Here is a 22774-nt window from a genome sequence, read left to right as displayed (position 1 = left end):
CTAATCGAGTAGACAGTACATTCGTATAACAACCACGTGCAACAAAAGAACCAGAAAAGACCACCACTGTTACAGTGGCTATAATTTGGCCCGGTTTCAACATACCTAATGGAATGAGAACTAATCCGTGTAACACAAGACGATAAACAACAGAAACGACACGGGGGAGCTCAACGAGAAGAATGTTTAGCAGATTTTTAGGAATATCAAACAGGTCGACCCACAGCTACAAGAATAGCCACGAGTCGCATAAACTAAGACTACATGCAACTAGGCGCCGCTCGGCTACATACACATCTGGCCTCATATAAATACATGAATTGAAAAACAGTCAAAGTACGATACAAAGTATGGAACATAAGTTTAGCTTGTGTTTGAGAATAAATATATATGATGTGTACAAAATGGAGTACGTAAATTAAGCCGTGACTTTCGGATACTGAAATAAGATATTATATCTATATGGACCAGCTTCCACAAGTTTTTATTCAAAGATAACATGGTTGAGTTCGCTTCTAACAGAGTGTGTTCCTGTTAAAATTCTATTTCCTCCCTTAGCTTTTTTTAAATAGTTTGCTGCAGCATGTATGATTCTATAGATTGCAGCGAAGTTGTGCTTTTAGCTTTGCTTCAAGTTATTACACAGAAATCAGTGACTAAAAGCAGGATATTCTGTCAAGACAGTGGACAAGGATACAACTTTGACATTGGAATTGAACGTCTAGTTCGATCCACAATCAAAGAATGTGATGTCTGTTTCAGGATCTTAAGTCAACGATTAACCTAACCTAACCTAACAAACTAAATCACAGCAATGATACTAACCAATTTGTCGGAATGAAGGCAGTTGCTGCCAACACGTGATAAGACTGCACGATCCAGAGACTCCGTGGCATTTGCAAGTTACTCTCGAGGTTTTTATCACTGCCTGAAACACGAATTGTACTGTGAGATTCACTTTTGTTAAGAAACTTCATTAGGGGTAGTTTAAATAATTCCTATTGCCGAAAAACAGAACAGATTGAAATCTTCTTCTGTTCTTGGGAGATCTGTTGTTCAAGATATTTAAACATTTATTTTCTATTAATCACAGGAACCTCCCATGAAGACTTACCTAAATCGTTGGAACTTACAATAAAGGATGTGAAAAAGTAGGTAATTTAATCTGCAGAGATCTCTTTACTATTTACTAGAAACTTCTGAAGCATTGCTTAAATCATTAATAGCTCCTGTCACCAAAGAATAGAGCACGTAAAGAGTTCTTAAAACTTACTTTGCAAAATGATCTGTGTATAGGTTTGTTGATACTTTCCTGAGTGACTAATAGGCATAACTTTCTCTTATTTAAAACACAATTTGACTAAGCTTACCCTTCTGCCTGCCTCGTTGTTGTGAAGGTTCATGAGCGCTCTGCCTTGTTCTCTTGAACCTCTTCTGAATGTCCTCTCTCTTTCCCTCACGTCCACAAACCCTTGTGTGAACCTGAGACACGCAACCACGAGGGATTAGTAGCTTGCAGCTGGCATAGCTGAGTATTCAAAACCGATATGTCAAGCACATTTGAAATTGAGCTAAAATTAGTGTCTAGAGGCGAATTGTTTGAGAGAAAGTGTACTAGTGTTTTTTGTCCCACCTTTACATCCTAGGACGCTAGGTTCTGACAGTTTTACACATTACTTCAGACCCTAGAGGGTTGCGGCATTATCACATGGATGAAATCCATTGGTATTTGAACCCAGGACATCGAGCTCTGAAGTCACTAGACCATCTCGTTCCCCAACATAATAATAAAACTGTTATAGTAGTATGTACGAAAGTAGAAAACAAATTTTGGGTTTGAAATAGGAATACAAAATTCTATCGGAATCAACAGTGGTTTTCGGCTTCAACCACGTCGTCAGTTGGAAATTAGGCCTATACTGCTAGACGTTTTGACTTAACTTTGAAGAGGCATCAGTGACTATAGCATCTATAACATAGACTCTTTTTCAGCCTACAAATCACCGGCTACGTATGAAGACTAAAAAAGTATATAATTTTTAATAAAGACAGAAATTTTGGAAATCTTGTTTTCAAAATTGTGGTAGCTGCTTAGAAGGACTAACAGGGTCTCGATTTTTATCCTAAAAGTATTCTAGTTAAACTTAAATTATGTTCAAGCACAAATAAACTACCTTTTCTTAACTTTAACAAGTTTCATGTTCTTGTGGAAAATGGATTTCTATGAAATGCTCCACAGGTAAGTCAGTATTTTTTTGTCAACACTTACTTGTACCCGTATTCCAGGTTGTCCCCGCATCCTCCCCAGATCCACTCCCGGTGTAGATCCCTCGGACGTCCAGACCTGGAGCACCCGCAGGAGCCCAGCTGTCCATCCCTGCAAGCACGGGAGATGCTGTGGACAACTCCGGCAGCGGCAATGGCGTGAGTGAACGCCGCCTCTCTGCTGCCTGCGGACATTCCAGGAGTAGAAGTGTGATAGTTCAGTTTAGGAACATATGTGTTGACAATCCAGAAGTAAAAATGTGGACAGGCAAGGAGGAAAAGTGTGGTAGTCCAGGAATAGAAGTGTGGACAGGCCAAAAGAAAAGATTGGCAACAAGACCATTCAAAAATAGGAATGTGGACAGGCTAGGAGGAAAAGTGTGGTAGTCCGGGAATAGAAATATGGACAACCCAAAAGAACAGTTTGGCAACAACACCATTCAAAAATAGGAATGTGGTCAGTCCATGAGGAAAAGTATAGACAGTTCTGGAAGAGAATTGTAAATATGTTTTTCCTAGCCTAGTTAGATTTAATAACTGAGTCTGCAGAATATTCTTTTCCTAGACTGAAGAAACACCGCAGTTTCAGAATATTTTTTACTACGCTGTAGAAACTGCAGCTGTAGAATATTCTTTACACATACTAAAGAATCACTGCAGCCTTAGAAAGTTCTTTTTTTAATAAATACGGCTGCAGCCACATAATTCTTTTTCCCACTCTAAATACTATTACTGCAGCTAAAGAATAGTCAAAAACTTCAATAGAAACCTCTTTTCCTACCTATTTTCACAACAGGTCCGAAAACTGTAGAGTCATGGACGATTGAACAGTTCCACCGACGATGACTGAACTGGTATTGACACTCGTCGATGCCGGCCCTCGCCCCTCGGCCGACCCCGGGCATGTGGTCCTGGTAGAGGTGGCACAGCTTTGACTGCCCAGGAGACAGACCAGGAGTCTGGCCACAGGGAAGTACTTCTGGAGTTTCTTCTATGAGGCCCATGTGTCTGCAACAAAGAAAATGTTGAAGAACTTGGAGTTGTAGGAATTGTCACAACGAGTTTTTACAAACGATTGACTATGAGAATTGCAAAGAGACATATCCTCTGAAACACATTAAACTGCCTATGGTTTACATTGGTGGGGGCGCCCGGGTAATTGGTTTCCATGAAAGCATCAGAAAGTTCACAATGTTTACCTTTGTGTTGACATTTAAATGTAAACAATCAGAACTGTCAAATGCTCATTTCACAATTTCAGACAGCTGATCCAAAGAAATTAAGGGGAGTCGCTACTGAAAAACTACCAATTTTGTAAAAAACTTGATTTTTTTTATTATTTTTTTATCTTGTTCTATGGATTGTAAGGTTTCAGAAAAACATAACATTTGGTATAATATATATTTTTTTCACTGTGAAAAAAATATTTGAAGTGAAGCGCGCACACCTCTTATGGGGCATCAACTAGGCCTAGTATAAACCAACGTATAAACTTCAACCGCTGTTTTCCGCGACTTTAAAATTTTGTTTTTTTTTATATATAAGTTCTTATAACTTTTTAACTATTGCAGCTATATGAATGAAATTTTTACCACACATTGTTTATACTATAAATCAACTTTCTGTGCATTGATATTGTAATTGGGTAAATAAAAGTACATGAAAAAAAATTTATAAAAATTTATAACCTATAAATTTTTCAAAAACTTATTTTTGAAGCCATAACTTATAAACTAATTGAGAAAATAACATGAGTATGCACAGAAAGTATGTGCTTTCCTTGCTCTTTAAAATAAGATATCGAACAATAAAATTGGTTCAGTAGTTAAATAGTTATAAGAGATTTAAAAAACCCCATTTTTTCCCGCCAAAAAACTTAAAAAACTCCAAAAAGTATGTAAAAAATTTTTTTTTTTACTTTAACGGCAGTAAATCATTTTCAAAGACTAAATGAACTTAAAAAAGTATATATGATAATTTTTAAAAGGATTTTATTAAAAATCACTAGTTTCAGTAGCGACTCCCCTTAAATGTATTTTACACAACTATGTGGTAGGATTATTTTAAGCTAAAACTTTATGATATATTTTATTCTAAATCTATTTCAATGATTATGAAACTGAATTTTCTTCCCGTTGCGAAGCACGGATACAGCAGCTAGTACATTATGTAAAATGCTGATTGTAGTAGGTATCCTATTAGTTCAGTGAAATTTAATCACCTCTAATGCAATTCAGTCTAAGTTAAAAGGTCTACATAAACATAATATTGTTTTTCCTAAAGTATTTTACCCCAAGTGTGAAATGTAAAATTGACCCTAACATAAGAATGGATTATTTGGCAATCTCAAATATGTACGTAGCATAAAAAAAATAAAAAAAAAATACTTCTTACAAATGGGGTTTCAAAAATAATTACAACATTATTTACAAATGCCAGCACTCAATCTCAAAACCGACGCTCAATTCCCATAATGAAAATATCAACAGAATACAATCTTCAACGGCTTTATTAAGGATGTTAAAGACGCTGCTCTTCAGTTTATGACGACGCCTCGAGCTTTTCTTTCCAATCAGCTGTTAAAATACGACCGGCTGAGACTGAAGTAACGAGGGAATTATCTTACCTGCTGGCACGTCTTCATTAAATCTGGTAATTAGATGGCCCAAACCCTCATCCAGGCACAATCAAGTCATTGTCCTTGCTTGATTAGATTAGCTTACACCCTTCCTTGTTTTAATTTCGGCTGAGGGGTGTTCAAATCTGTAGGCTAGGTAGGGTAGTAAAAAGATTCATAAATGTATGTCATTGTGACGATATGTTAAAAATATACACTCAACGATGTTTTGAATATTCTAGATTTGCAAGGATGATGATGAATGGGGAGGGTTTAAATCTAACAGTAAAGAGCGGGATTTACGTTCTAGACACAAGGGTAAAATCACACTAATCATCAATTACTTTAAGTTTTTTATAAATTCAAACACTAAGTACGCAACTGCATAGTGAAGGGATTAATCTATGGGATTATTCCGTTATCTGAGGGATTGGGGTCAATCTTCAGCTTTAGGTTTAATCTAGTAAATGAAAAAAAAGAAACATTAGTACTTTACTTGTTTGAAATGGTATTTTTTACAAAGTAGGTATTTTAAGCCAAGATGAGTGTAGGATGAGTGGCGCGATCTTGTAGTCTTGTTAGTGACTAAGACCGAAATATTCTTTAAACACAGCTGTTAATTAATAGCACAGACAGCTAATGACAACTAAGGGGGCCTACAGTTTATAGTGGAATCCGAACCACATTTTGCCTATTTTTCATGGGTTCCTAAACTTTAAGGATCGACTTGCAACTTTCAAATGCACACGTGTGTGCAATGTGCATATCAATGAAAATAATAAGAGTATAACACTTTCACCACAAAGTTCACAATAAATAATAAATAATAATAAGTAAGCACAGAAGAGTTGTGTAACAGTTTTGCAGTATAGAGATTAAAACCGAGGACTTTATTGAAAAAAGATAATGTCCGATATTCCAACACCCAAGCTAATAACAAAGCTTTTGGTTTAAACATGTTTTTTTTTACAAATAACGGACAAAATTAAACTAAGAACAGTCACCTTACATTGTCCTTCTCAACTTTCGCTTACCTATGTACATTTAGTAGGGTTGGAACGCTCTCTACATTTTTCCCGCAAAATTCCTCAAGTGCATAAGGCAACTATAAAACTGACCTCGACTAATGTGAAGTTTATTAATTATCTTAATTGATTCCTTAACTTGCACGAGCGAGTGGGTTTGGTCTCATCAAGTGGGTTTAAATGACTCATTCATTAAGTAATGGTTTTCAATCAGTTGAATGGTGATGGTGCGTTACCACAACTCACTTAAGAATCAGTGAGGAATTACTGACAAAGTGTTTACCTTAAATGATTATGATTGTTGAGAAAATTAAGTGGATTAATCCATCTCTTAATTACATGATTATGTGATTAAGACTGAGAATTATAAGAAAATCCATGATATATTTGACAGTTTTTGTGAATTCTCTTTTGAGAAGTAGATTTTTCCTACAATTTAATTTTTTTACCATTATGATGGAAAAAGACCGTAATAAACCTTCAAACAATATTACCTCACCATCACCAACAATGAACTTCATTCAAGAATTTTTAATAAGTTAAAACTTGGGACTAAAATATAAAATTCTACCATAAATGACACACTTGTAAAGTTTAAGTAGATGTAATTATTGTGAATACACTGTAAATATTCTGTAAAATGAATTAACATTTGAAAAGAGCGGAAGGTTTTCTTAGAAATCATCGGTTTTATAAAAAAATAAACTTGTAATTCTTGACAATCGTCGCTAACAAGCTTTGCAGCTTGCAATCTTTTAACACGTGTACTTTCCGTTTGTATGTTTACGATTCAACTATTTAATTAGACCTCTGCAAGCGTATTGGATTTTTAAAAACCAACTTAAAAACTTTTGTTTACTCGTTCGATCAAATTATTGTATTAGCCTACTAAAATATTTCAATGTTTTCTGTTATCTCTTTAAACAATTTAACAATATTTTAATGGGATTATAAAAAATTGTTGTTACCAACATTATTTTAAGCTTTCTCATATTAAAATAACTTAAATTTAGGTCGATTAAGGCACTACTCAATGTAGCTTTGATTCTATATGATTCTATTCTACATATTCTTTGAAGAATAGTGGGAAACCATTTTAGGAGACTACTGTCCGCGGAGTTGATCATGTTTTTATAGTTTGATGTGTGTTTTCGCAATACACGGGTATATGAGTTTTTATTTTTACTTTAATGGAGTTTTCATTCAAGCTTACATAAAAGTCACTTGTTTTTTATTGTTAAGCATAAATAAGCTACTATCGATTTTCAATAATACAATTCATCTTTGCAATTTTATATCATCGTAATCAGAATATATCACAAACAACTCAAGATAAAGTTTTCGTTTACAGCCAGAAAAAAACTTTTAAAGGTCTATAAGAAAATATATAACACGCTTGTCACAAAAAAATAAATAAAATAGGCCTATAATTAATTATTTTGGATTTTAAAACAGATATCTCACCTCTTGCCTTGCTTTATCCGTTTCTCGTGGACGGATAGATGCAAGGATAAATAGGAAGCCACTAAGTTTAGTTAATAAACTGTATTAAAATAATTTTTAAATTATATAGAATTATAATATTTACTGATAATCCCATCAACATAACTAGGACTAACAGCTAGGTAAACAAAGCTTCTCCTCAAAGACCTTAGATCACCTTAATCATATTATACGGAACCCTTCATCTTCTAGATACAACAATGAATATTCATAACGGTTTGGTGTAGGTTTTAAACGCAGCCGAATTCCCAGATCAGCTGATTTATAGTCAGCTGATTGTTAATTAAACAGCTGACAAGATAACAATCCCATTCATCACAACAGGTGGTTTGATTGGTTTTTACACTTTGAGTAATTGTTAAGCTGTCTTGTACTTTACATGTTGATGCATGAATTGATGAATCACTGATTAACATTTTTTTGTGGTGATAGTTTTAACATAATTAAGCAAGTTAAGAAACAAATTAAAGTAATACTTCAAGAGTGAGATTATCTTTTACTATTGACTTTTAATACGGAAATATGTATCACCATTTAATTACCAACCATAATCAGTCTTTTAGCATTGGACTAGAGCTCGTCCCGTGGTCGAAAACTCGACCAAAAGTATGTATTGTGAGAACTTATCTATTTTCACCCCACGCTGTAAATAGAACATGTAATTGGAAGTTCTTCATTTTTGTTCTGTTTATATTTTGTAGTTATTTCGTCACCAACGGGGCAGCCCATGAGGCCCATGTTATTTTTTAAATTAAATTTTTGTGCTTATGTTTTAGCCTATTTTAATCTATGAAGGGATTTTGCACATCTACAGGCAAATATGTTTCTAACTGTATGTGTAGATTTTCTTTAGATGTGCGATGCATAGGAGCTGAGAAAAAAGGTTTTCAATAAACTGTCTACTGTATTAATATATAGAACCAGCCCCATGTTAAATCACTAGAAGAAAAGTTGAATTTCCATTTTGGCCCAATTAACATAAATATTCTCAAAATACAAATAAAACCTGCACATATAGGACCGATAACATTTATTTTGGTACAACCCGCGTGTAATTCGGTCCAGTAGTATGGTCAGGCTAGCTGTCATAAGTTTTGCAAAAGTTGTTATGTATAAGATTGCCTTTCATCTTCATTTAACATGACCTGCATGTTAAAGACCTGCAAAAATTTGCCCTATGTGAAATTTCCAAATGAAAAGTTTAATTTCCATTTTTGACCCAATTTAGTCAAGTCATAGCATAGTAGTCATAGTTGAATGAACTACTCACTTTGTATGCGTCTGTCAAAATTCTTTTCTCCTTAACTTTTTAAAACTTCGCTAATTGACGTGACAATAAATGTGCTTAAGTTTACAATAATTTGTTTATTTAGTTTTGGTTTGGTTAAAAATTTAATTCACAAAATCAAAATTAGCAGTTGACAATATTAATATCTGCCATAGGCAACTACTAGAATGCAAATTTTTTTACATAAAAAACTGGCTGTAACTTCAACTTTAAAATGCAATCTAAAGTTCTAACCAAAGTCAAACAAGCATCAGCGGCGTCCTAGTAACACGGTTCGATAAGTAAACAGGATGATCAAAGTGGAAATTAGAAAAAAGTTTGAAATCAATTTTCTAAACCAATTACCTAGCCTTGCCATGTTTTAAAATAGTGATTGTCCTTAAGTTAGTAGTCTTAGACTTGGACGGTGGCGAGGCCCTGTAATCCAGCTACTAGGAGGTCACGAACTGTGGATATTATAGGCATGCACTGTGGATGTGATGCTCCTGTTGTGGATTAACGTCCGCACTAGTGAGTACTACGACTATGCGCAGAACTATCATGATAATTAGACAATTTAGTTTTTTACAAGGCAAAAATGTGGTTCGGACTCCAATATAAACTTTAGGTCTTTAGGTACTTTAGGTCCCTTAGTTGCTATTGGCTGCATGGGCTATTAATTAACAGCTGTGTCTAAGGAATATGTCGGTCTTTAGCCGCGTTTACAGAAAAGTCTCCCCTAAGTTTTCCACTTGTTGCGGAAACTAGTTGCCTTTTCTACAAAATACTGTAAACTTTTCTGTCGTCCACTAGTGGAGAGACAAGTTTTCCACTACATTTTGGTTTCCCGCGGGGAGTCAGCAAAGATCAAAGCAAGTTTACAGTTTTGCGCAAGCAACTTGTGGAAAACTAGTGGAAAACCTTTCCCCCTGGCCCCTCCTGACGTCAGCTAGTAGCCAATTCTTTTGGCAACAAGTTTTCCACAAGTTACTCTAAATTAGTGAGGAGCAACTTTTAGTTGTAAACTTTTAATTGTCAACTTTTGGTTGTCAACTATGGTGTGAACCCGGCATTAGTCACTAACAAGAATGCAAGATCGCGCCACTCTTCCTAAACTCATCTCCATTCATACTTGGCTTAAAATATGGTCGCCATTTCAAAAGAAAGTACTGTATTAAGTATTGAAGCCTCATCCAGTTTCTACCCAAAGACAACCTAAGTTAGGTATTTGCATTTGCATCATACAAAGTACCGCTGCAGCTACACCGTTATCTAAACTTACTAAAACAGGTCTGTTATCAAGTTCCATAAAATGACGATACGGTCCTGCATATTATACCGTTATCCTGCACTTCCCACAGAGGTTTGGTCGATTACCTTAAGTGGAGGCAGACTTGCTTTGATTCTGTTGAAAATTCCCGCCAATTTGTTTAACACGTGATTTTTCCGTGGGAAATCTCTTGAATACAGAGTTATCCATGTTGTTCCCTGGTTTGATTGGTATTTCCATCTCTCTGTCGCAAAAAAGTTCCTTAAATGTCACACAGATTTTAGCCATTTTGTTCACTAAATTTAGGAGTGTACTAGGGTACAGTTTCTTAACTGGGCTATGCTAATATCGATTGAAACTATCGAATTGAAAATATTGATTAATAACTGATATTTTTTAAATATTTCTATTGTAAAATTAAACTATCATATCCTAACCTAACCAACCAAACTTGCTGATGGTGAAAAAATTGCATGAAGGTTTATTAATCAAATCGATAGTTTCAATCAATATTAGCATAGCCCAGTTAAGAAACTGTACCCGTGTACTAATATATAATGATAATAATAATGACACTAACCTGGCATTATTAAAATTGTCAGCATAGAAATCCTAAGTTGTTTATAAATAATTTTCATTTATGGAAGTTTTCATTTGCCACCACTTCAACCCACTTTACAAAGAAAAAGTTTCAATATAGCCAAACTTTAGGAAATAAAATATAGTTTTAAAAAACATACAATGTTTATGGTCCAAACCATAAAATATTTACACTATGTACAAAACCCTTACGTTGATCACAGACAACAACACACAACTAACCCTAACCTACATTGCCAGTCTGACAGCTGAATACATCGCATATCCACTGCTACATAAATAATAAAAACATTCGTCGCCAAACATACAAAGTGGTACTATATGAAAGCTAATGATTTAAACTTTAAAATAGTGAAAATACCCCCGCCGCAGCAAACCTGCAGACTAAGCGAATTTTCATTTGACTGATTGGATTTACACTGAAATGTCTACTTAAAAATATAACATTTATTCCCAATTGAAATAGAATTAGTTTAACAAGTACTTAGGTTTGCTGCATCAGGGAGGGTAAAACCTTTTTTTTTTTTGTAAAATGTTAGTAGGTAGTAAGAAATAAAAACATTTTCCAAATTTGATCAAAATATGTTCATAAACAAGCAAACTACAACAATTTACTTATTCTCCATAAAAATAAATGGGAATTTTTAATTTACAATTTTTTTATATTTTCTCCGTAACCATTAGGCGCATAATAACGCTTCAATATACTAAATTATTTTTTTTAAGCTCTACAAAATGGTTTGGAAAGAAATTGATAAATTTTATGTTTTTGGGGTCAAAAATGGGAAAACCCTATTTTTACCCCCATAAAACCCCCCGTAAACCCCCGTTCCCATGGTCCGATCATGCTGGATCGCGAACTCGTTCGAATAAATGTAGGTTTACACGTTTGTACAAAATTTCATCAAAATCGGATCATTTTTGCTCGAGTTATCGTGCTAACGGACACACACACACACACACACATATGATATATATAAATATACATATATATATATGAATTTGAACGGATGGTGTTTTTGGCCTCTAGGGACCTCAAAACGAAAAAAAAAAATCGGTCCCGCGTCCAGGTCTTACCATGAGTACTACGGTAATAGCTTATTCCCTATATGGGAAATTCGCTAAAATCATGCCGAAATTATTAACATTATGGAAACGGTGAGCAATCAAGTGAACGCTTGCTAAATGCGTCGGATTAATCTAATAATGCGTAAAATGGCGATTAAATTAATCTGTATGTAAAGTTTACCAAGAAAGTAATTGATTTATTGTCTTCTTAACACGTCACCCCTTTGACCATAGATGTAGGTACCACATTCCCATACTAAGGATATAGCCAAGTTTAGAATACAAATGAAGGTAGTTTTATTGATTTACCGACATATCTTTGGTGTTAATTGCTGTTTTCTGCTGGAAATACCTATGTTCTAACAAAATAACCGCTACAAATGTTCTACATGGCCTAGATGAGACCATAGATGAAGTAATATAAATATACATGGTGTTTATTTATTCTAAAAGTTAATTGATATAGAGACTTGCTTTGCAATTACCGATAGGTAAAAGCAAGCAATAGGATTATATTATAACCTAAAAGTGACCTAAAGTCCACTTATATGTTATCTTTTGATAATAATTTTGAATTTCATTACTTTATAAGCATCAACAATGGTGGTTTGGAGGTCGTATTTTTTTTATAACAGTTGAAAACAAATTAAACACAATCCAAACCAATAAACGAAATTCCTTCTATCCTTAAACAACAAGAAAATAAGTATATTAATTTTTTTCTATTCTAAATTTCCCCCATAACCGTAAATTATCAAGTCCAATTCTAACAAAGACTTAATCACAACGGCACTTGATATAACCTCAACCATTCAACCGCGGTTTCTTTGTGGTTCCAAGGTTACGATGCCACTAATGGTCTTCAAGGCAGTAATGAGGGTGACTCATCATTTTAAAGAGTCAATGAGTCTGATGAACCAATCATGGCTTTTCTCCCTCATTAACACTAATCCTGTATCAATTTACAACCGATTATTTCTGGATCGAGCCTAATCGTCGTAGTAATTAATATGCGCATAACTTAACTCTTGCAAATTGGCGGATGTTTTCTACTCGGTTAGTTTCTCGCCTGGGTGGTATTTTGATTGATAAATTTTTGATATTTTTTTAAATAGGATCAGAAATGGAATAATTTTGACTGTGAATGAAGAGTCAAATCACAAATTAAGAGTTAAATTAATAACTGAATTTTATTCGCACATTATAACAAGTAGGCATACTACAGGTCGTCCAGTAGTGGAAAACTTGACCAAAAATATGTAATGTGCAGACTTATCTATTTTCCCCCATGTTGTAAATAAAAAATGGGGTTGGAAGTTCTTCCATCTGTTTTTATTTTCTGTTAATATTTCGTTGTTATTTCGTCACCAGTATGGCAACCCATAAGGCCCATGTTTATTTTGCTTAATTCATTTTTGTGCTTATTTTTTCGCCTATTTTAATTTATTAAGGGATTCTGCACATCTAAAGTAATATATCTTTTTAGCGGTATGCGCAGATTTCCCCTGCAATGTACACGAGCTGAGAAAAAAGGTTTTAAAGAAACATGCTTGCCTATTAGTACATGGATTTTTCGTTATATTGCAACAAAAACGATTTATTTAAATCCATTTGTTCAGGAACAAAAACTCAACCAAAGTCTAGGACAACTGTACATTTTTCTCTTTGTAAATTCAACCATTAATCGGTTTAACCACCTAGTTGAAGAAATTGGTTCCAAATCCTACGTAAAATATTGTACCTTGTATCATTGACTATATGCTTGTATTTCGCTAGAAATACCCATTCACCTATAAGACTTAAACACAACTGTAGCCCATCCCCACAATACAAGTTTCTTTTCAATTAAAGTAGCAAATAACAGTTATAAGCCAATCAAATAATCATGTGATATGACGTTAAATATAGTGGATCCAGACCAAAAATTTCGCAAGAATCAAAAACGTCATTTCTACCCTTGCTTACATCCCAACCATAGACAAAAAGAATTAAATATCCCAACCTCAGCATATCGTCACTCGGTCGAGAAGAGTAAACATATAATGGCACAGACAATAGACCTATTCTCTGTGATAATAGGCAATAAGATTGTACCTTAGGGAAATGAACCTTGGGTGAATAATGTACTATTTCCGTACACACGATTTCCCTACAACTTGTAAGCTACAATCATACATGTTAGTAGCTGTTTCGAGTACGCTATTTTGCATCCTAATCTTAGACATACCCAATTTTTAGCACACGAGAAAAACCCTAAATCTGGTTTTAACATACCAAACAAAAGTTAAGGTAACTACAATAAAACTTTCCCTCGCTATTTCTCAAATGTTTTTCAGGAACAAGTTCCACAACCAGTTGCATACTCCCGGTTGTGTTTATCTGATTAAATAAATACTTTCACTGTGCCAGGAACTTGTCATGGAGCAGCTAAACAAATGACCTTTGAAAGCAATATACGAGTCTTTACTGATACAGTAAAAGAGAGACTGATTACAACTTCAAACGTTTATGTTTGCCAGTTTGTTACCATTGCTGTGTATAAAGTAAAGGTCAGGGCTGAATTAATTGATAGTTTTGTTATAAGACTATATTTGAATTATTATGTTTGTCATATAGAGCGATAGCATATTTGTTTTGAAGTGTTTAACTTATTTATTCTACCCTTTCGTATAAAGTGTATCCATCCATACCATTTGATTTATATGGTACTCACCATTTGATCTCTTATCTCAAAAACTAAAAGTCATAAGAATTCAGAAATTGGAATGAAGGCTCCGATTAAGCTCTAGATTGCAATAAGAAGCATTTTCAAGAAATTCTGTCAGGGCTCGGCCCCAGTGGTCTTTAAAGGTCCCATGGTATCCGTATGGAGAAAAGATTTGTTTACGTTTTAACTAACAGATGAATATTTGAATTTTACACTATTTACTAAAGGAACAGCTGGTTGTATTTATTTGATTGAAATGAAAATATTTTGTGGCTTAAAATTGCTGTTTTACTACATAACACTTTTTTAACAGTCAAATGAATTTTAAAATCAAGATGTATACTATTTGTTGATGTTTTGATGTCTGTGTTTCTCAACAACTATCTATCTATTAACAGTTTATTATTATTTATGTGTTCGGAATATCAATGTCAAGGGAACGATAATGTGCAATCGAGTTTCATCGGTATGGAATCTGCCTTTTTCTATCACTGGATTATTTGTAATGGGTGCTCAAGAGAGAAGATCAGAAGTTCTTGGTAAGTTCAATCACTAGCATCTCTAGGCTAATAACAATGCCACAATGCACAATGATGTAATTTCAAATGAGTGTTGCTTTACAATCCGAGTTCGCGTTTTTGAAGGTTATAAGGACAGCAATGAACCATCGTGCAAGGGTTTTATGTTTCTTAATGTTACTTTGGGATACATAAAACCTTTCAATAAAGTTATGGGAGGTCTGGCAGTTGGAAAATTAGGGTTAAGCGTGTAAACCTATATGAAAGGAGATACAGCGTGAATATGTTCTGGCTAAAAATGTTGTTTAAATTTCAGAGTGAGTCCGAAGCTTCCGGGCAGTTAAGGTTCTAAATGACGAAGTTCTTTCTTAGTGTAACTTAAGTTGTCACATACGTTTAACTTAAATTTTCGTGAGCAAAGCCACGATGGGCTAAGCTAGTAATTTATAACTTTGTTGCTTTACTTGTGTTTCAAAACAGTCCTAGGCTACACTTTACTTTAGCTCCTACACTCATTCAAATGAAAATATCGATTATTTGATTGTTTCATTCGATATATCGTTTGGTTAGTTAGGTTAGGTTAACCTTACCTGACTAACCAAACGATATATCGAATAAAACAATCGATTAATCGATATGTCGATCGATATTTTCATTCGAATGAGTGTAGGGCCTAAAGTAAAGTGCAGCCCAGTCCTAATTTACAAACATTCGAGTGTGTTTCACGATTTTGAACCAGTAAGATTCCAAACCACTTTCGCATTATGTGGCTTCCAGCGGGACTTGGACTTGTCCGGTCCATTTTAGGCAGATATGTCCCAACTCTCGTCCAATGGCAATATAACGGTCAGGGAAGCTCCGTTAGTTGAATCAGCTGCGATAGTAAACTTAACAGCTGATAAGGGAGTTTTTAAACTAAATGAGATTTGTGTGAGCTTTTAAACCGAATGGCGCGTTCCGGTGAATGTTTTGAATTAAAAATGAATTGCCGAGCTGCTGAATGTGATCCAGAATGTAGCTAAGGTATTGAACTTTTAAATAAGGATGTTAGCTGCTGAGCTTTCATAGCTGAAATAGACTGAGCTACTGAGCGTTTATGGCAAATGAGATGTTGCTAAAGAGCTTTTGGAGTTGGATGAGATGGAACTAAAGAGCATTTGTTTTGGAGTTGGTTGAGATGGAACTAAATAGGTTTTGTTTTGGAGTTGAATGAGATAGAGCTACTAAACTTAAGAACTTAAATCAAATTAATAATGATTTAGAGCTATTGGAGTTTTATGAGACTAAGAGTTAGAGTTAGCTAGCTTTTGGAGTTGGATGAGCTGGAGCTAAAGATCTTTTGGAGTTGGATGATATGGAGCTAAAGAGCTTTTGAAGTTGGATGATATGGAGCAAAAGAGCTTTTGGAGTTGAATGAGCTGGAGCAAAAGAGCTTTTGGAGTTGAATGAGCTGGAGCTAAAGAGCTTTTGGAGTTGGATGATATGGAGCAAAAGAGCTTTTGGAGTTGGATGAGCTGGAGCTAAAGAGCTTTTGAAGTTGGATGATATAGAACTAAAGAGCTTTTGGAGATGGATGAGATGGAAGTAAAGAGCTTTTGGAGTTGAATGAGATAGAGATACTAAACTTGATAACTTAAATAAAATAATAATTTAAGAGCTAATAATTTTTAATAATAAGTTTTAGAGCTATTGGAGTTTTATGAGACAGGACTTATAGATTTGTTTAAGATAGAACTACATACAGCGTTTTTAGATTTGATTGAGAGAGAGCTACAAACTGTGTTGAATTTAATGATATAGAGCTACAAAGCTTTTAGATTTGTTTTAAATAAATCTACAGAGGGGTTTGCAATTGAATTAGATGGGACTAATGTGCTCTAAATGAAAAATGTAATATTATCAAACAGTAGCTATACCAAAAATATACCAAGTACAATAACGTTTTAACACATACGCTGTAGCGTAACATATACGCTATTTTCATTGCTACTTTCTCTCCAGAGCTGAATCAGTTACAGTTGCGTTACATCTCCCGTTTATGATAATAATCTCCAGCTCCACGAGTGCAGTAATCTCCATTGAAACGCCAGCGTGGTTTACAGCCTATCATCGCATGCGCATGCGTAAAAGATGGGACGCATTGGGCAAGAATGATGCAATACTCTTGAGACTCTAAAGTCACAGCTTTACATGTATAGTATTAAAGTTAAAAGAGATGTAAGCCTACTAAGCATTTTCCTATTCTGAAACGAACTATTACATTTCTACATTGGGGCATAAAGTGGCTGAATCTTATGGCATCTGAGATGAAGCAAAGGTTGGAATAGATCGAGGGTCAATTTGTATACCACAGGGATTATTGTATCATTTTTATACATGTTCACGCATAACGTTTTGCAATTTCAGCTTTGGTGCGTAAAGTAACGAGATATAATTGGACACCCAATGTATTTGACAAAAAATCCCAATGAGTTACCAATGTAATTTATTCAACACACAAAAAAAATTACAGGAGTAAATTCGCTTGACAAAAATCTTTGACACAACAAAAGAAAATGAAGAGTAAAGGATTACAAAAACGAGGAAATAAGAGGAATCTATAGACACGAAAAAGAGACAACAAGTAGGATATTGACATGGACAGAACATATCAAAAGAAGGAGAATTAAACCTAAATAAAATCCTGAAGGGAACAGTCAAAGGAAGAATATTGCGTGTATGACCAAAGTTTACAAGGGACCAAGCAGCAGGACAAAAGGCGTGCGGAGACAGCAGAATAAGATACACAAAATAAATCCAGTCTTTATAAATGACCTGATGTAATATCACAGTCGTACCAACCTCACAGTCGAAGATGTCCCCAAGACCAGCTGTAAATGTCAACCGATACAGAAGGCCGGTAATTATGAAAGTTAAAGGTCATAGGCGTGCGTGTATGTCGTGTGATGGGAGGGGGGGAGCTCGATAAGGTATCTGCTTATGTCCTGAGGACAACAATTATATGGCAGTTAAGTTATGGATATGCATTGAGAGAGGCCAAGTCATGTATGCTGACAGACAACGAAAGTTGCTTTGAGCTTTGAGTTACCTAATTTATGACTTGTCTCTTACATAATCATTGTTTGGTATGAGAAACTTTAAAATATGAAGAACGTAGACCGTGTAAGTTCATGGATCGATATACACCACATTAACAATCCTCTGAGTTAGGTATTTCTATCCCCATTTTTACACAGTTTTGAGATTGCCATACAGACAGTGAGGGTATTTTATTTGGATGAGACATGTTTTTCTAATTTGCTATAACAATCTTTGCATTGTATTATAAAGAAGTGGTGTAAGTCAAATTTTTGTTGGCCTCGTGTGAAAAGACCTAATATGTAGATCTCACAGTGTGGCGAAGTCTTTTTCATTACTTAAGTGGCCAGCACGGAGGTAAGAAGGTACGGTATCAATTAACTACTACAGTATTCAAATGTAATATTTCAAAAGAATTTCTTACAAGCGTTAGGGGTAGTTCCTGGGGCTCATCAAAGATATCACGAAATACACAAGGAACTTTCATTCAGTGGCCAAAACCCATAATAAAATATGTTACAGCAGTGCTTTTGTTTAATGTTATCTAAAAAAACATAAATACAAATAGAGCCAACTTTTTTGTTTGGATTTATTTATTTATTGCATTTATTCCTACAAAGACTTCAGCTCAGTTGGTGCAGTAGTTTTCACGTAATTGACCATGAGACACACTCGAAAACATCAACATTTTCACATACATAATTTTAGTAAAATACTAAATTTTCTATTTTGCGATCACAGATTGTAAATCTGGAAAACAAAGTGAACGAGTACCAAATTCAGCTCTCCTCGCGTTAAAATACACCTTTGTACATGTCGGAAAAGAAACCAGTAAGTTATAATTTCAATGGCATCCTCTCGTTTAACCACCGTCCAACGCACAGCCTCCGACCCTAGCCGCGCATTGTTCAACGACAAAGATTAATTATCTTCCATTGACGAAGTCTGTCTTTAATTGGAGATGTTGAGATAACGTGACGTCGATCAAGACCAAGATGTCCTCTGAATAGTTATGATTAATGTAACTCTATGTCTGGATAAGGCTCTCAACTTGTATAGGATAGGTGTGGGAGGAACTAGGACAGTAAAGATGAACCGAAACGGTTGACATGAAAATTAAGAAAACTATGAGGGAAAAAATGCAAAGGAGTTCCTGTAGATTTTACGTTCTCCCCTATACATAGTATTGTTTTCGTCAAAATGTTCGAGTTTGAATTTTGGGTGGAAATGGGTCCCCTGGACCCAAAAGTGGGTTTCGAAATGATATTGGTGGTGTGGATTTGAACAGAGCTACACCCACTTTATTCTACATTCACCATTTATTCATTTTCTTTTCTAGCTCTACTTTAGGAAACTCAACAACTATCGTAAATTAATAAACTCGAGAATAAATTATTTATTTCGATTTCGAGAGTGTGGCGTAGAAAATAATGATAAATTTACCACATGACATTGTCTGGGTAACCGAGTGGTTGTAGTGCTCGCCTTCAAATCTAAAGGTCGCTGGTTCGATCCTTAGTATGGATCCAGATGCCATTGTTCAATAAAGTATCAATTAATAGTTCTATCCAATAAGCCAATGTTAGTTAGTAACAAGACATGGTACGGAGTCCTATCAAAGTTTCTGCCCTATCCACAGTCTAAATCTACAAAAGATTTTATCGCACATTACGTCCTTCACGATGTTTCAATGAGCTCACTTCAATTAGCCCAACGATCAATATTAATTTGCTTAGTATGATATTGTTTAGTTATTGTAGATAAACCAATGGCATGTTTAAACATCTATGGAGCCTTTGACGTTTGAAATTACACTTTAATGTTTGTTTATCAGACGTATATCCGTTTTCTAACCAGGACAGAACAAAGAAGATTTACAAAGCTGTTATACTTCAAGAGGATGTCTACTCAAAAAGGTGATGTGAGACATATTGTTCTCCGGCGCGACAAAAATATCCACCGACTTGTGAATAGAATGGAAGAGGAGGAGAGAGAGAGAGATAGTCGGTAAGTGTAAATAATATAGTTAGAATAGTTTAATTTATAAATAAGCATTGCAAATAGTTCAACTACATGTCTGTTGTTTGTTGTGACTAAATTTAGCACAAAGTTTCGTTTTTAGCTGGTATAGTGCGCGCCTACTAACGTTTGCGGGTTCGATCCAGTTAGAAGTCAGAAACATTTCGATAGTTTGAAACCGGATTCATCAGTTCTGAACAATCATCAAGATGTTTTCTTAGGTGATAACAAAGCAATAATCACATTATTTAAATGACCCTCCTTCACTTAGATCTTGTCTTAATTAGTTTAATGACTTCCAAAAACAATTGTAAATTTGTTAGAACCTTGGGGCCGAACCCTTGTCAGGTAATACAGCAGTACAAAGCTAAATTGGTATATTTGGGAATTCGATGTCCACTTCTTTTAATAGTCAAAGGTTCAACAATAAACATACTTCGTTACTTGAAACCATAGATTAAACATAACATTACCCCTTATAGGCTTGTCATCATAATAACAACAACACATTATATCTATGCTTGTCAAAACAATTTTAATGTTGGCTCCGTTCGGTCGGTCCGTTTCTTTTAGGGTTTTGTTTCTGTTTACAATTTGTTTCTTGTTATTTAAGCTGTTTCAAAATTTGTTTAGCCCTCTACTTAAACAATAGCTCGCCCTCTGAATTAATAAACCAAACAGTAGAGCGGCAGAGCACAAAACATATAATTAATCGTAAAATACGAGAGGGGAAATGACTTAAGATTCTACAATGGAGTGAGAGTTATTAAACTTACTGTTGTTCACTACTTTGATTATTTATTTGTAAAAATACTTTGAAATTTATAAATATTCCTCATGACTGAATTCCATCCTTTGACCAAACACCGAGTTTCTCACATACTGCTTTATTCACTCCGGAAATCCATTAATATTCATCACCCTCCGATGTTCGGCGAAGTAAGCACCATGACGGTCCACGGGTCACACTGCCATTGTCCCCGAGGAGTCCGGAGTGTGACCACGACGTGACGAAACCTCAAAACTCGGACGAGAATTTGAGGGGTTTACCGAGAACTGCTTAGTATTGAAATTGCCCGAGTGGTTTGTTTGGACGCTTTGATGGGTCGCTAAAGTGTGAGGTAGTAAAGTGTAATTGAATATTGGTGTTGGTAAAATATCTTGACTGTCGTGTTCATTTGACGATGCACTGTTTGTATCTTAATCTAAAATTGGAATTGTTAACGTTTTTGTAGGCACAAACACTGATCCAGTATTGCACTTGCTCTGGTATTGTCACTTGTTTGGCATTTTCTATTCCATGATGCAGTTTTAACCAGTTTCCCGGCAGGGCATGATGACGAAAATTACAGATTTCTTTCGCAAACACACACTTCACGAAACTTTATCATATCCTAACTTAATGTACAAATAATAGTAAAAATAGCATCTTTTTGTCACACCAACTTTCATAGTAACAAAAACTAAAGGGTAAAATACTAAAAATATAGTTTTGATTGCAGCATACTTGGAGAGTGACTCATTCAATTACCTTCTATTTGATAAGAGATTTGCTTTAGCTGCTCTATATGGGATGTTTACTTCAGTATCCAAAACTTAATAACTTGGGCCGGACTACACGAGCGTATGAAACGCCGCCGATAGTACGCGCAAAAATGTCTAGGACTACACGAAGCCGACAATCAGCAGCGTATTGAACGCGAGAACATTGACTACACGAGCGTATAGAACGCCGCCGACTGTCCTCGCCCAATGTGGCTGACATTTGGCAATGAATACACAAACTATATAGTTTGTAACTATGTAGTTTGGTAACTATAGTGTGCGTATTCATTTCATTTGGACCGTTCCAATATGGAAACGATACTGTACAAGTCGGATGTGTAGCTGGTATGATATATTGTTGCAGGCTGTTAAGAAGAAACGTCGTGCAAAGAGGCGTTGGTAGTCACACCCAACATTATCAAGTTGTTTAGTAACAGGGCAGTTTCAAGTAATGTTTCCATAAAATGTAAAAACTTTTCAACAAAAAACCATTTTAAGTGTTATAAGACGTTTCTTTTATTTAGGTTACTTTCCGTAAATTTAATAACACGTACAATGCTGATCAAGAAGTTACAAAAAACAATCAAAAAACTACTCCAATTACAACAAGTAGTGCAGAGTTGGACTTGCCAAAGTGATGGGAGGGATGTATCAACCAACGCGCAGGAGAAATGCTAGTTGCCGCTACGTGTAGTCCGGCGAGCCGACGATCTGCCCGCGTATTTTACGCATCCAGAGGCGTTAGATCTGCCGAACGCCTGAATTACGCGTCCTCGCCAGGCAGACAAAACGCTCATGTAGTCCACATCATATACAGCTATTGGTTCTGCAAAAAAAGCAGACGGTCGGCGGCGTTTCATACGCTCGTGTAGTCCGGCCCTTAACGTAGAAAATGACATCTGGACCCAAAAAAACTATTGAACAACCACCATTCAGATTTTAAGGCTAACACTAGCTAAGCACTCGATACCAATACAAAAATTTAAGTTAAGGGGTCCAAGGAGATCGCTGAACTAAGGGTGAGCTCATTAAAACATTACGAGAGGTTATGCACTCCAAAAGTATTTCATGTGCCACTTTTGACTATTAACTGGCTAGCTATTCTTTGAATTTTCCAAAAATTGTCTGCCAAATGAAATATGCTAGGTGACAGTACGTCTCAGACCTCAACAAACTAGAAACAACAAAATCTGAAACTCAGAAAAAAATCTTACAGCAATCACCTGTCCACAGTTACATTTACAGAACTCAGCTGTTTGGACAGATCTGAACCGGTCCAAAGATCAACAGCT

The 22774-nt window shown here is 35.3% G+C and overlaps 1 protein-coding gene across 1 annotated transcript in view; it reads right to left on the bottom strand.

Moving 5' to 3' along the window:
* Positions 1 to 22774, bottom strand: part of LOC128996373 (protein Wnt-5b-like) — a 97598-nt gene that overhangs the window by 3577 nt on the left and 71247 nt on the right. Inside the window, exons 2-5 of the mRNA XM_054421669.1 lie at positions 3047 to 3273; positions 2270 to 2450; positions 1371 to 1482; positions 826 to 928 (exon numbers count right to left, since the gene is read on the bottom strand). Of these exons, the coding sequence (XP_054277644.1) occupies positions 826 to 928; positions 1371 to 1482; positions 2270 to 2450; positions 3047 to 3273 (623 nt within the window). The remainder of the gene's footprint in view (positions 1 to 825; positions 929 to 1370; positions 1483 to 2269; positions 2451 to 3046; positions 3274 to 22774) is intronic.

This window comes from Macrosteles quadrilineatus, unplaced genomic scaffold, assembly GCF_028750875.1.
Source record: "Macrosteles quadrilineatus isolate MER2022 unplaced genomic scaffold, UCM_ALF_1.0 Scaffold_6__1_contigs__length_79288215, whole genome shotgun sequence".
Taxonomy (NCBI): Eukaryota; Metazoa; Arthropoda; class Insecta; order Hemiptera; family Cicadellidae; genus Macrosteles; species Macrosteles quadrilineatus.
This window is presented reverse-complemented; position numbering and strand designations above follow the sequence as displayed.